This window comes from Pinus tabuliformis, chromosome 5_1 (genome assembly GCF_031772625.1).
Source record: "Pinus tabuliformis cultivar Carrire ecotype Pingquan chromosome 5_1, CPIR1, whole genome shotgun sequence".
NCBI classification, from domain to species: Eukaryota; Viridiplantae; Streptophyta; class Pinopsida; order Pinales; family Pinaceae; genus Pinus; species Pinus tabuliformis.
The window spans coordinates 935944938-935960465 of record NC_142305.1 but is presented as its reverse complement, the minus strand read 5'-3'; the positions used below and the strand labels follow the sequence as shown (position 1 = coordinate 935960465).

Genomic DNA, 15528 nt, shown 5'->3' with positions numbered 1-15528 from the left:
ATAATAAAAATATAAATATAATATAAATAAATAAATAAATAAAATGTTGTAATGTTTTGTCCTGTCACATTTAACATTTTTACACAAGTCAAATTAAGCACTAAAAAGTTATTATTGTTATTATTTTGACAATCCATAGTTTTCCCATGGTATTCTTAACCCATGGTTTTTCCCATGGTATTATTCTCTAATGTGGCCTATTTAAATGGATGCATAGCCTTTTTTAAACATTACAATTCTCCAATTTTACCTGTTTGTGATTAATATTAGTTTCTTAATTTTTACTTTGTATATTTTCCTAACCAGGTTTTCCATGGTTGCAGCTCACAAGAGAGATGATATTAGTTTCTTCATTTTTACTTTGTCTATTTGCCTAACCGGTTTTCATTGGTTGCAGCGCAGAAGACCCGTTTGCTGTAGAAGAGAGATTATACAAGTTTCTTCAATTTTGCTTTGTGGTTGCAGCGCAGAGGAGAGGTGACTAATGAGTTTGTTGTCTTGCTTTAACCATTTTCAATTTATAAATTCTTTCATAGTAATATTGCAGGAAATCGCAAGGGTTTTGACTATTGCAATACATAACAATATATTTAGCTAAATATGGGTTGTTTTTAATTTCTTTCACAGTTATTGTTTACTAACATCTACGTTTCAAATGAGGGTTAATGAATTAGACTCGTAGGTTGTCCCTTTCCTCACAAAATAATATGATTTATTTCACATAAAATTTGAATTTATTTATCAAGTGTGTTTTAATTATAGTTTGTGTTTCAATATAACGTAAAGATATCAACATGTTTTATTTATCAAGTAAATAAAATATTTTTAATTGCTAAAATTACATTTAAAAATAATAATAATTAAACTAGCTTAGATATATCTTAACTCTGGATCTACCAAGCGGGTCAAAGGGATCAAATCTCTTAAGGTTTGCTCCTCAAGAGATTTGATCCATGGGATCTTGGTAGTTCCGGAGTTAAGATAGATCTAAGCAGTGATTTACATTTGATTGATATTTCAATGTGTTTTTGGTCGAAGTGGTTTATATATATATATATATATATATATATATTGGATTTTAGTTTATAAATTCAATATTCATTTAGGTTGAAATGAAGTGTTAATCCTTTTAACCATAAAAGAAGATATTAGTTTTGTTATAATTATTATTAATTAAAAATATATTTTAATTTTATAGAAAGATTTCAAATTATTTTTAATTTGTTAAGAGTCCATATTCTTTGGAAATAAGTAAATAAGTTAAATAGTTAAGAGCGGAAATCTATTTTTATAAATTACTAATAAATTATTTTAACTTATATGGTTCTGTAACGAGTTAGTTTACATCATCAATAGTAATAACAAATTATAATTAATTTTATCCAATAAATTATGATTTGTTTTATCAGATATAAAAAAAAGAGAGAGAATTAAAGTTGTACTTAGTTACTTTTAGAATATAAATAAAAGTAGTTGTGAAGAAATATTGGCTTTGTTATAATTATTATTAATTAAAAATTATATTTTAATTTTATAAAAATATTTCAAATTATTTTTAATTAGTTAAGAGTGTTTTTTGGAAATAAGTAGATAACACGTTGCCAAAAATTTCTCTTATGTGATTTCTACAGAAAAACTTTGCTTGATTCATTATGGATCACAGAAGCTTGAATACAGAAAATGAATATATAAGTTAACAGTGATTTTTTTCTTTTTTGTACATTATTCTTAAATTATTTTAGTTGATGTGGTTTCTTGAACAATGGTGATAACTCAGTGCACATTACCAAGAGGAATAACAAATAACAATTATTTCTACCCATTAAGAAATGAGTTATGATAAGTTTTACCATTTTTTTGAAAAAACAAATGAGAAAATAAAATGGTAAATTAATGGTTTTGTGATGAGTTAATTTACATCATCGATAGTAATAACAAATTATAATTAATTTTACCCAATGAGTTATGATAGGTTTTACCAAATTCTAAAAAAAGAGAATTAAAATTTGTACTTAGTTACTTTTAAAATATAAATAAAAGTAGTTGTAGGGATATTGGTTTTGTTATAATTATCATTAATTAAAAAATATATTTTAATTTTATAGAAATATTTCAAATTATTTTTAATTTATGAAGAGGCTATGTTTTTTGGGAAATCAAATAGATAAGTTAGCTCTTTACGAATGAAATTAAATTATTAATAAATTATTATAGTTGATGTGGTTTTCTTGAACAATAGTGATGAGTCAGTTTACATTACTAAGATGAAAAAACAAATATCAATCATTTTTACCCATTAACAAATGCCTTATGATAAGTTTTACCACTTTTGGAAAAAAGAAAGAAATTAAAGTCGTAATAAATTAGTTTAAAAAGGATTTGCTTTTAGTGTGACTTTTTGGAGTTCTTATGTCAGGTGGAAAAATTTGTGGTGGAATCTTGATTTGTGTTATTTAAATTAGTTTTTTGACTGTATATATGGATTCAACACCCTAAAAAACCTCTAGGGAACTTCTATTGTGCACGGGTTTCCCATCAAACTTGTTATTTCAATGAACCCCTGTGGGATTCTAGAGAAATTAAATCAGAAAAATCCACCTAAGAAGCTCCCAAAAAGTGGCACTAAAGGCAACTCGGTTTAAAAATATAAATAAATGTAGTTATTTGTATTCTATTAATTAAAAACTAATGTTTACTGTAGATCTATCTTAACTCAGGGGCTACCAAGTGCTAAGAGGGATCAAATATCTCGAGGTGTAAATCCCTTTTAGAGTGAAAAAAAAACTAAGTGGGATATAGACGGGTTACAACATATATTTGCATCAAGAGGTGCTCTCTAGCCTAATATGGTAGGGATATTATAATGTAATGGTTAACATTTTGACTAAATCAAATTACATAAAATTAAAATTTAAAATTAAATTAAATTAAATAATAATAAAAATTAATGTAGTGTAAACCTTTCAACTTGATCAAAATAAAATTAAAATAACCCTTATAAAAATATAGATAACCAATAATATTGAAAACTATAATAAAACACAATAAAAAAATAACTTATTTTCTTGAAAAGATAAACCACCTCCACATATAAGTAAGGAGGGGGAAGGAGAAAGGTAACGTAAAGGTAAATCGAAGTGGTGAGTTGTTTCCGATGAGTTTGTCTATTTCGCTCTCCGTTGCTACACATACAACTGCCCGTTTCGAGCTCTGCTCACCTAAGCATGAGCATGAGATAGCAATACAATTTGTTTAGATTCTTCAGGAGGGCCAGAGCTAAGACTCCAGAGCTCTCTGTTGCTACAGATACAAGTACCTATAACTTTCATTCTTTTTTTAGCGATCATGGCTAGGCTCCGTGGAGGTCCTAATAGGACCAGATCTAATGTTCCAGAGGAAGAGGAGCACCCCAGGACCAGAGCCGATACTCCAGAGGAGGAGGAGGAGCACCCAATTAGTAGCCATGAGAACATAGAGTGTGTTGCTCATGATCGGAATCCAACTCATGCAAGGAGGAGGAGCGCTAGTACTCCAGAGAGAGAGAAGGAGCACCCAATTAGTAGCCATGAGAACATGCAGCCTGCTGCTCAAGAAGATGTAGATCAGCAAATGAAAGCAGCACACGAGGGTCCGTCTTATTCTGTTACGATGTCTACTGGATTCCCAACTACTGACCAACAAAAAGGGTCCTCTCCAGAATCACTTGCACAGCCGCAATTGAGAGATGATGCTGGAAAGAAGCGCCAAGGCGGAGAGCTAACTTGTTCCACTGACACAGAGAGCAGGGATTCGAAGAAAACAAGGAAACAAACGATAGAAGAAGAGAGTGAGGAGGGCGAAGATTTGATATTGTTTCATCAAGATGGCCTCTGAATCAGGTCGTCACGCTTTTGGACTGGACCCTCATGACCATATTATGCAAACCATTTGTTAGTATTAGTAACAATTAACCCTACCACGCCCACCATTGCTTCTACTTTCCATTATTCAATAGTGAACAACATATTTGTCCCACATTTATGCTCCTTACCATTCAACAAGCATACAGTATATTATGTTTAACAAGTATCTCTTCTTATTTGTAGGACTATGAAGTGAATATGAATCCTTTTTTTTAAATAATGTTTACAATTTTCCCATAAATTATGTATTTCAATGGAAAAAAATTCAGCTGCTTACCTGTTACCTGTTATTTATATTCCTTTGATGTGTGTTAGCTTTTACCTATGTTGCTTTGGTCTCCACTCCAGATGGACCTGAATCTAACATAAAAGAGCTAGTTTATAAGTTTCATCTTCATTATATATTTATAATACAATAAAAAATTTGACAAAATTATCAAGGCTGTTGCCATTTATGGGTAGGCTTTTTGCATACCTGAGCTAAATTTTGAAATGTTAAAAGAAAACAAAAGAGATTTTTAACAGAAAATTGCAAATCAAAACAGAGTCTCTCTAAAGTGCCAGGCAAGCGTTTTCTAGTCCAATAGCTAATAGTTTAGTTTTACTACTTCATATTTGGATTTGCAGAGAAGCATACATTTTTAACAGAAAAATTCAAATCAAAACGGAATCTCTTTAAAATGTGAGACAAATGAAAACAGTTATCAATGGGATTAAAAATAGTTAGTACCAAATAGCGAAAAAGAGATAGCTTCAAACAGAAAGCATACCTGACATTTTGTTACAGTTCCCAAATCCTGCTGTGGCTCCAGCTCTGGCTGATACTCTTTTATTTTCAATAGCTTTTATCCTCCTCTTCTCAATTGTGTCATTCTTATATTCACAAATGCATGTAATACAGATCTTGAAATAGTAAAACAAATTTGAATCGTGGGCAAACGATATTGTGAGTTACATATATATATATGAATGAATGAAGAATAGTAGTTGTGTATATTAATGAAGAATAATATTGTTAAATGTTGAACATTGTAAAATGTTAATTGTGTTATGCCATATATTCTGCTAAGTCAGAATTTTAGGAATATTTAAATGAGGTTTGGTTTAGATCAAAATTTTGGAGGCTGAAATTTTATTCTTAAATTAATTTTTAACACATTTACATTCATGATTATATGAAAGTATCCAGGATATCCCACTGGGTTAAACCTAGCCGGTGATATATTAAGTATATTATATCTGGTTCAGCATAGATGTATAAAATCTGGAGATGGAGATTCTTTAAAAAAAAGGTGTAGCCCTCCTGCAGGATGCCTTGTCAAAAGTGCATGTTTATGATTTCTAACACCAAATAAATTGGTCTTCTACGTTTTGTCTTTAATGACTGGAGCAAAGTTAAATAACTCTGAACCTATCAAATGGTTAGAGATAATTAATGTGTGTGAGTACCATGTATCGCCTTCTGTCCGACTATGCAAAGCCAAGCACTTAGCTATAAAATAAATGGCATTGTTTATTGAGTGGCAAATTTGTTGGGACAGTGAAAAAAATCAGAATAGGGTAAAAATAAAATAAAAAAGGTAAGAGATATACATCAATTATTAATTTTAATAAAAAATAACATACAATCAAATTTTATTTATTGGAATTTAATAATCAAACTTTTTCTTCATATCTATATGTATATATAGAAAATCTAAGCATACAAGACAGGTCTCACTACTATGGTTCAATGACATATTTTTATTATGTATTAGATCGGGTAGCTCAGCTCCCAGTATACGATGGTCATCGATGGTCATCAATTTAATGCTCCGGTGTCTGACACCAGAAAGGTCTGGTAACTTGAGACACTTGGCGTTGTTTACTCCATGCGATTTGGGTTTGGAGATTCAACGGTCCTCAGCGTCCAGGGTTTGTTGAGGTAACCGTTCCCTCTGCCTCCTGTTGCTAATAGATTCATTTGGGTTGTGTCATACCTTCGGTTTTTTGCTCTGCAACTGCACAAAGCTTTCTCTGCGACAATGAGGGTTTTAATCCGTCCAAGGTCAATTTGATGGTGAGCTACAACAGACACCACCCTTTAGGTACTCCGCGACCTTTTGCCTTTCTCCTTGAGTCGAATTCTTTCCACCAGAGTTTTCATCGTTGTCTTGAAGGTGCACGGGAAAGATTCTCTGTTCATTTGGTCTACTGTACAGGAAATTCTTGCTTCCGTTGGCTTGCCACTCCAGATGGAGGTGAATTCGGAGACATTCGTGCTTGGAGAGGTAATGATAGCTTAAACAGGGTTTTGGTTTTTCATGCTCCTAATCTGAGCGGCTGTTAATTTGGTGTGAGGGTTGATGGCACAGGTAGGCTTCATAACTTCAACACCGAATTCTTTCAGGTACCTCTCAGCTCGGCTGAGTTATGATTTGAATTTGATGTTAAGGGGTTCTTTTTTTAACAATGTTTACTTTGGAATTGCAGGTACCAACCCTTGTCGAATCCCTCCCCTTGCAGATGTGTTGGTCTCAGAGGCATCATACTCATGCATTGTTAACACCTTTTGTCTTTCAGGTTGGTTTCACTGCTAAACCTTGTGGTGGCTTATCTCTCTCAGATATTTTTGTTTGCTTTGTTGCTACGCATGAAATCGCTCCATTGGGTGTTACCTTGGCTTTTCTGGGTGAAAGCATGAAGATTTGGCAGAGGCTACAAGCCAGCCATGTTTTGCAGTTGAATGCTTTGTGATTTAATATAGGTTTTGGTCACTCGGCGAACCGAGATGATTCATATTCCTCATAGCACAATTATATAAATATTTGGCCCTAATAGGGATTTGACATTTGTCTATTTCATGATGGGTATATACAATTTGGTTTATAAATCTTTCAAGAGCTGAATATGGTGTTGATGGCAGTAATTAACATTTCATGGTTTATTATCCCTTTCGGTTTTTGGCTTGGCTTCCTTTGTCGAAGCTTGTCTATCTTGGATACATCTGACTCCACAGAGTCTGTGCATGGATCATTTTTTGGTTAAGGTATGAATGTATGGGGTTGCGATAACTCATTTTACCAGAATCTGACTGAGTATTGCTCGACCATTGAATTTGGTGATGAGTGCTTTTCTTTCTAGTTTTTCATGTATGTAAATTTAATTCTCTATTCATGTGACTATTTGGAAAAAATATGTTGGGCTTTTACCTATGATTGTCATATATTTTATAAATGTGTACTGCATTCAGTTAATTCAGTGCATATACATAGTATTAACAATGATATGTCTAAGTATCTAGGCTGTTTCATATAAGTTCTTCTCTATTTAAGTATAATATTAACAGTTCTATGTTCAAGTATATAACAGTTCTTTGTTCTCCGTATAATATTAACAATTCTCTGTTTAAGTATATAAGTTGTTATGTATGAAGAATAATAACAATTCTTTGTTTAAATATATAAGATGTTTCATACTAGCTTATGACACAAAATAGACAATTTCGGAACACCTAGCACAGGCATAATCCTGACAATAATTCATCTGTTACTATCCATCAATCGCTGTAGAATCATTATTCTAATACTCATAAATCATTAATAGCATCATTATTCCAATAGTCATTAAGTTATAAGAGTTTGATTGCTTATCTGTTCACCGCCTTGTAGTTATGTAGTTCCTCTTCGGGAAGATCTCACCACCCAGCTGTGAGTCTGGAAATTACGTCCAGACTCTCCCCCAAACTCTTTCTCCTTCGAACAATAAAATGAGTCTGTTACAGTTAGGTATCTTGGGCATTAAGACTCACTATCCAACCTCAAGTCACATACCTCTCTGACTATACTCAAAGTTTTCCCACTGGTTTATTCCACCCAGCTCAAGGAATTTTGGATAACAATGTTCTGCTTCCTTGGCCCATCTGTTATTCTCTCTTTTATGTCTTCTCCAACCCCCTAGGCCTTCCTTGAATTCCTCTTTTGAGGAGACAAATGAGTAACCACTTTAACTGTCTCATGAGGTTAACAACTCTTTGTTTCATTTTTTGTCAAAATACTTTAACTCTTAATATTTATTAAATATATAATAAGTATGTTCTGGCCTCCTAGACATAGTTCTTTAATATTATGTGTCAAGTATTTGATGGCAAAGTCCTAAGGTAAAAATATAAAGTAATAGGTAAAACATAGTAACCCAAATTAAATGTCTATGCAACGTGGGGTGTTACATCTTCCCCCCCTTATGAGGAACACTGTCCTTGGTTTATGAAAATAATGTCGGATAAGCTTTCCACATAAAATCCTCTTCTTCCCATGTGGCTTCTTTCGGGCCAAAGTGCTTCCATTGCACTTTAACCTAGGTGATGGCTTTTTTCCACAAGGCGGTTTCTCTTCGATTGAGAATACGAAGAAGTTCCGCCAGAAACTCTCATTCTGATAAGACTTGCACATTTTACAACCTGTTGTCATAAACTTTTCAAAACAACAAATTATACATCATTTGTTATATTAACTTATTACCTATACAATTTCTCAGTTAATTATATGTTGAGGGTTGTACACATATTTTTTTAACAAGCAGACGCGGAAGACATTGTGAACCCATATATGGCTTGGTAATGCGAGTTTGTACACTACAGGTCCAATCCGTTCCAAAACTTGAAAAGGAACACAGTACCGAGGTGCTAACTTATCACAACCCCTCCATTGCAAGGTATTTTTTCTTGGTTTTACTCTCAAATACACGTGATCCCCTACCTGGAATTCTCTATATGTTCTTATTTTATCTGCATAAACCTTTTGTTTGTCCTGGGCAGCTTTTAAATTCTGACGAATTTTCTTAACTGTCCCCTCCATCTCACCTAACATATCATGACCCAATGTTAGTCTGTGTACAGGACTATTCCAATCTATGGGCACCCTGCACTTTCTTCCATACAATAACTCAAAGGGGCTCATGCCCAACGACTCATGGTATCCGTTATTATAAGCAAACTCCACTAAATGGAGGTAATATTCCCACATATGTGGTTGTTGCATCATGAACATTCTTAACATATCCTCTAGAATTTGATTCACTCGCTCCATCTAGCCATCCGTCTATGGGTGGTATGTGGTACTAAATTGAATCTGTGTGCCCAATCCAGAAAAGAGTGTTTTCCAAAAAGTGGATGTAAAGTTTACATATCTGTCAGAGATTACCACCTTGGGTATCCCATGCAAACTGAAATTTTCTCTCATAAAAATGTCTGCAATTTCAACAGTTTTGTAAGTGGATTTCACTGGTATCAAATAAGAGTGTTTGCTTAGCTTATCAACCACCACCATAATTGAGTCGTGCTGCTTCTTGATGCGAGATAAACCGGTGATGAAATCTAGGGTAAATGTCTCCCATTTCCACTCAGGGATGGGCAACGGTTGCAGTAGCATAGTAAGATGTTGATGTTCCGCCTTCACTAATTGACACTCCAAACATTTAGTTAGGTATGCAGTAATATCGTTTCTTAAACCTGGCCAGAAATAACCTTTCCTAATAGCGAAAATTAATTTCTAGTACCCTGGGTGGGCAGCATATGGTTTCCTGTGAGATTCATCTAATATCAATTGTTTGACAGAATTTTGATTAGGAACATAAATTTGGTTTCTGAAAGTTAGCATTTTATCTAGATTTATACCATATTCAGACTTTTCCCCCTTCCTTTGGGCATCAATTTCCTGCTGCCAAAGAAAGGAATACTCTAGATCCTTAAGGGATGCTTCTTTAATTATATCAGGGAGGTTTGATCTTACCTCATCGAATTGCACCTCATAAATACAATGCAATTTCTGGCTTAATGCATCGGCTACCCAATTTTCCTTCCCCTTAAGGTGCTTCATTTCAAAGTCAAATTCGTTCAAGAATGTTGTCCATCTGGCCTGTTGGCCATTTAGGTTAGATTGGTTAAAGAAATTTGTAAGACTACTATGATCCATTAATAGCACAAATTTCTTTCCCATTAGGTAGTGTCGCCACATTTTAAGCGCATGCACTACTGCTGTTAATTCAATATCGTAGGCAGAATATCATTGCTCATATTATTTCAATTTGTGGGATTCATAAGCTATAACTTTCCCTTGTTGTGTTAATACTCTGCCAACACCTTCCTTACTTGCATCTGTGCAAACCACGAAAGATTTCTCCGGGTCTACTACTTTTAGTACAGATGTAGTAGTAAGTAAATGTTTCAATCATTCAAATCTTTGCTCGCATTTAGCTATCCATCGGAAAGTTTGCCCTTTTTTCTGTAAGAGGTCATGGGAAAGGAAATTTTCGAGAATCCTTCAATGAACTGATGGTAATAACCGGCTAAGCCCAAGAAGGATCTAATATCAACAACATTCTTCGGGGTGGCCCATTCCATAATAGTTTTAATCTTCTCTGAATCCACTGCTATACCCTCTGCTAATATGACATGACCCAGATACTGTATCTGGCTTTTGTAGAAGTCACACTTGCTATACTTAGCGTATAACTGATTGTCCCGCAGGGTTTGCAACACCATTCTCAAGTGCTTTTCATGTTCCACCTGATTCTTAGAGTAAATCAATATATCGTCAATAAAAATCAGCACAAACTTATCTAAGTATGGCTGAAAAATACCATGCATCAGACTCATAAAAGTGGTTGGGGCATTTGTAAGGCCGAAGGGTAATACTACAAACTCGTAATGACCATAATGAGTTCAAAACATAGTTTTACAAATATCTTCTTCCTTTATCCTTATTTGATGGTAGCCAAACCTTAGATCAATTTTTTAGAACACACTAGCACCTCGCTCTTCATCAAATAAATCGTCAATGCGTGGTAAAGGGTATTTATTTTTGATAGTCAGTTTATTCAACTGACGATAATCAATACACAATCTTAAATTTCCATCCTTTTTTCGTACAAACAGTACGGGGGCTCCCCAGGGGGACACACTGCAGAAAATGTAACCTTTATCAAGCAGATCCTGAAGCTGCATTTTGAGTTTTGTTAAATTAGGTATGCTCATGCGATAAGGAGTTTTGGAAATAGGAGTTGCACCAGGGACTAGTTCAATTGTAAAATCAATATCACGTTTAGGTGGTAATCCAGGAATGGATTTAGGAAACACATCAACATAGTCTTGAATGACGAGAATATTTTCCAAGGAAGTCATTTTTCTCTTGGAATTTGTGTATCCTACCTGGACAACATAAATATGACAACCTTTCCTAACGCATTTCTCCAGTTGGTTAGCAGTAATAGGACGCAACTTAATATTTTTATTGATTCCTTGTATTTCTTTTCTTTGTCCCGACCCAGTAAGGTAGCTAACAGATTTTTCCTTGCAATCAACTAAGGACTAGCGTCCTTCCAACCAATCCATCCCTATCAGTACATCATACGAACCCAAAGGTGTTCCCCTTTAGGGTATAGGCCCAACATACTAAGAGAGAACTCAGTAGATAAAGTGTGAGGAACACCCCATTCCCCAAATTGGGCTGGGGGTAGGTTGCACCTTCAGGCCCACCAATGATCTTGGCCATGAAGTGGTGCCACTACCCTGAGGTAATGTGGCCCTGCTCTCTAACCTGAGACATCCCATGTGACAGATGAGCTTGGGTTCAAGGCTATCCCCTCTAGCCCACATGTCGAGTGTGGTACCATATACGAGAGGCACGGTAGCCTAGCTCCCTAACCTTGGACATCCCAATCATAAAAGGGGGCCCCATTTAGATTAACGTAAATTTGTTGTCCTGAAATAGTTACAGGACAACGCTCTATTTTTGTAGCTACCCTTCTCTTTGCCCTTACGGCTATTTGAACTAACCAAGGTTTTTGAAATTTACTGCTTTGTAATTGGCATCTCTCTACAACCTTAGGACTAACATAGCTTAGGCTAGCACCCGGATCAAATAAAATAAAGACGGGTTGATTGGCGATCATACCTTCACACTCAATCATGGTGGGTTGGTATTCTGCTTGATCATCGTCAAGCGCAACGTTAATTCTGAGCTTACTCCTTGCCAACTCCCCAACCATGGAAGCTTCTTGCATGTTTGAAAGTTGTTATGTTCTTGCCCTATGAGGGCAGTTTTTGTAATAACAGGGTTCTCCACATCCCCAACACTGTAAGGGTTGTTTATGTAGTTGATCATTGACATGCTTATTAATCCCCTCTGTCTATCTATTTTCAGTGGATGTTGGGACCTTTGACTGATTCCTTGCTGGAAATTTACTGAAGGGTCTTTGTTGTACATTCCTTCCATTGGTAGATTTTGTCTGTCTGCTTGGGGGTAAATTTCTTCCCCTCTGGCTCAATCCTCCTTTTGATCCTTCACTCTTCTGTTTCATTTGTTGATAACAGATACAGGCTTTTCGCACCACATCATCCATTGTTCTTGGGTAATCAAATTCCAACTTTTCCTTCATAAAGTTAGGTAGACTACTAATAAAACATTGAATCTTGGCCTTTTCTTCCTGCATATACGATACATACCATAATAGGGAGGTAAATCGTTTCACATATTCATCCATGTTCAAGGCTCCCAACCTTAAATCATGGAACTCCTTTTCTTTTTCATCATAATAACACTCTGTTAAGTATTTATCCTTGAAATGTTTTTGAAATTCTTTCCATGTAACATGTTCTTCGCCAATTTTTCTTACAGTTTTTATTTCCTCCCACCAAAGGGTGGCCTTACCTCTTAATTGATAAACTATGAGTTGTGCCTTAAGTTTATCATTGTAGTCATAGATCTGAAAGTATTTACTCATGTCGACCAACCATTCTTCCATTGCTTCCTCGGACTCTCCTCCAAAGATTGATGGTTTTGTATTTTTGAATTCCCCTTGTAACTCATATTTCTGTCTTTTTGTTTTCAGTTGGTCGGAAACATTATCAGAACGTCTTTCGTCATCCTCCTCATGTCTTTCTCCCGACTCAGCATTATCTTCCCCTTGATGGACCGTCGTGGTTTTCTCCCCATTTCCAGCTCTGGGTTCTGGTCCCCGTTGATTCTGTTGGGCGGACAAAATTTTAAGGATTCTCTCTTGCTCTCAATGCAGTTGTTCATTATCTCTCCTTAAATTTATCATCTCATCACGTAACCGTTGAACAATTTCAAGTAAGGCAACATTGGCTTGTCGAGATTCTTCTCCCAACTGTATCCACATGTCACAGTTGGCCCCTACATAAGTTGCTTCTGGCTGGTTCGGTGGTCTGGGACCCCTCTGCATTCTCCTCCTTGGTGTTGGTCTCTGTTTTCACATTCACATTCACTTAGTTTGTTTATTTTGTATTATACATATCCTAGAAGCCTCAGTGTGTGAACCGGGCTCTGATACTACTTGTAACAGATATTACACAACTATTAAATTTAATAAAAAATAACATGAAACCAAACTTTATTTACTCGAATTTAATAATCAAACCTTCTATTTATATCTATATGTATATATTGAAAATCTAAGCAGAACAGACAGGTCTCAGTACTATGGTTTAATTACATATTTCTATTATATATTAACTCGGGTAGTTTAGCTCCAAGTACATGATGGTCATCAATTTAATGCTCCGATTTCCGACACTAGAAGGGTCTGGTAACTCGAGACACTTGGTGTTGTTTACTCCATGCGATTTGGGTTTGGAGATCTGACGTTCCTCGACATCCAGTGTTTGTTGAGGTAATCGTTCCCTCTGCCTGCTATGAATAGATTCATTGGGTTGTGTCATACCTCTAGTTTTCTACTTGATGGTGAGTTGTAACAGACACTGCTGGGGATGTGGAGAACCCCGTTATTACAAAAATTGTCCGTCCAAGCTCGATTTGATGGTGAGATGCAACAGACACCACCCTTCAGGTACTTCGAAACCTTTTGCCTTTCTCCTCGAGTCGGATTCTTTCCACTATATTTTTCATCCTTGTCTTGAAAGTGCATGAGAAATATTTTCTGTTCACTTGGTCTACTGTGTAGGGAACTCTTGCCCCTATCGGCTTGCCACTTCGGACGGAGGTGAATTCGAAGACATTTGCGCTCGGAGAGGTAATGATAGCTTAAACAGGGTTTTGGTTTTTCATGCTCCTAATCTGAGTGGCTGTTAATTCGGTGTGAGGGTTGATGGCACAGGCGAGCTTCATAACTTCAACACCGAATTCTTTCAGGTACCTCTCAGCTCGGCTGAGTTATGATTTGAATTTGATGTTAAGGGGTTCTTTTTTTAACAATGTTTACTTTGGAATTGCAGGTACCAACCCTTGCCGAATCCCTCCCCTTGCGAATGTGTTGGTCTCAGAGGCATCATACTCATGCATTGTTAACACCTTTTGTCTTTCAGGTTGGTTTCACTGCTAAACCCTGTGGTGGCTTATCTCTCTCAGATATTTTTGTTTCCTTTGTTGCTACGCATGAAATCGCTCCATTGGGTGTTACCTTGGCTTTTCTGGGTGAAAGCATGAAGATTTGGCACAGGCTACAAGCCAGCCATGTTTTGCAGTTGAATGCTTTGTGATTTAATATAGGTTTTGGTCACTCGGCAAACCGAGATGATTCATATTCCTCATAGCACAGTTATATATATATATATATATATGGCCCTAATAGGGATTTGACATTTGTCTATTTCATGATGGGTATGTACAATTTGGTTTGTAACTCTTTCAAGAGCTGAATATGGTGTCGATGGCAGTAATTAACATTTTCATGGTTTATTATCCCTTTCGGTTTTTTGCTTGGCTTCCTTTGTTGAAGCTTGTCTATCTTGGATACATCTGACTCCACAGAGTCTGTGCATGGATCATTTTTTGGCTAAGGTATGAATGTATGGGGTTGCGATAACTCATTTACCAGAATCTGACTGAGTATTGCTTGACCATTGAATTTGGTGATGAGTGCTTTTCTTTCTAGTTTTTCATGTATGTAAATTTAATTCTCTATTCGTGTGACTATTTGGAAAAAATATGTTGGGATTTTACCTATGATTGTCATATATTTTATAAATGTGTACTGAATTCAGTTAAGTCGGTGCATATACATAGTATTAACAATGATATGTCTAAGTATCTAGGCTGTTTCATATAAGTTGTTCTCTATTTAAGTATAATATTAATAGTTTTATGTTCAAGTATATAACATTTCTTTGTTCTCCCCCGGATGCGGGTGTCCAGCATGCGTGAGTGGCAGGTAGCCATTGAGGCTCTACCGCATCTCGATACCTGTCTCAACGCCAAGGCAGAGAGCAGGTACAAGTATGCGATGGCAATCAGAAGGCATTCAAGGCTCCAGGCAGTTGAGGTTAAGGGTAATCAGAGCACGGTTGAGGTTGCATTGATGGCGAGCGAGCTTGCTCCGGTCTCGAGGAGATCTGAAATGATGAAGCTTGGTACGAAGCATTTGGTGAGGGCGAAATTTTGGTTATATACTGGTACAGCAAAGAATGCCGTCAAAGGTATGTTATCTGCAGTTGGCAACGGGCAAACCACCGCTCTGCAACATCACCTCCAGCATATTGAGCAGCGTCTCCGGGAGCTTAGGTTGGATCCGGTGATGCGTCATCGGGGCGTGCCTTGCCGTGGTGGGCGTTTAGGAGTCCGCTACGAGACAGAGAGGGAGGAACCACCTCCGATAGCTCCTATGGCCACCA

General features: G+C 36.0%; 1 protein-coding gene across 2 annotated transcripts; it reads left to right on the top strand.

Moving 5' to 3' along the window:
- Positions 1-5648: 5648 nt before the first annotated feature.
- Positions 5649-6801, top strand: LOC149167854 (uncharacterized). Of its 2 annotated transcripts, XM_089431610.1 has the most exons (4): positions 5649-5989; positions 6104-6172; positions 6257-6291; positions 6465-6801. In XM_089431610.1, exons 1-4 carry the CDS (start codon positions 5959-5961, stop codon positions 6636-6638), a joined length of 309 nt encoding a protein of 102 aa, XP_089287736.1. In that variant the 5' UTR covers positions 5649-5958; the 3' UTR covers positions 6639-6801. The 2 variants fall into 2 exon arrangements, with proteins under 2 accessions (XP_089287736.1, XP_089287737.1); XM_089431611.1 differs by lacking the exon at positions 6257-6291 and having other exon boundaries at positions 6104-6256; positions 6375-6801.
- The last annotated feature ends 8727 nt before the right edge of the window (positions 6802-15528 follow it).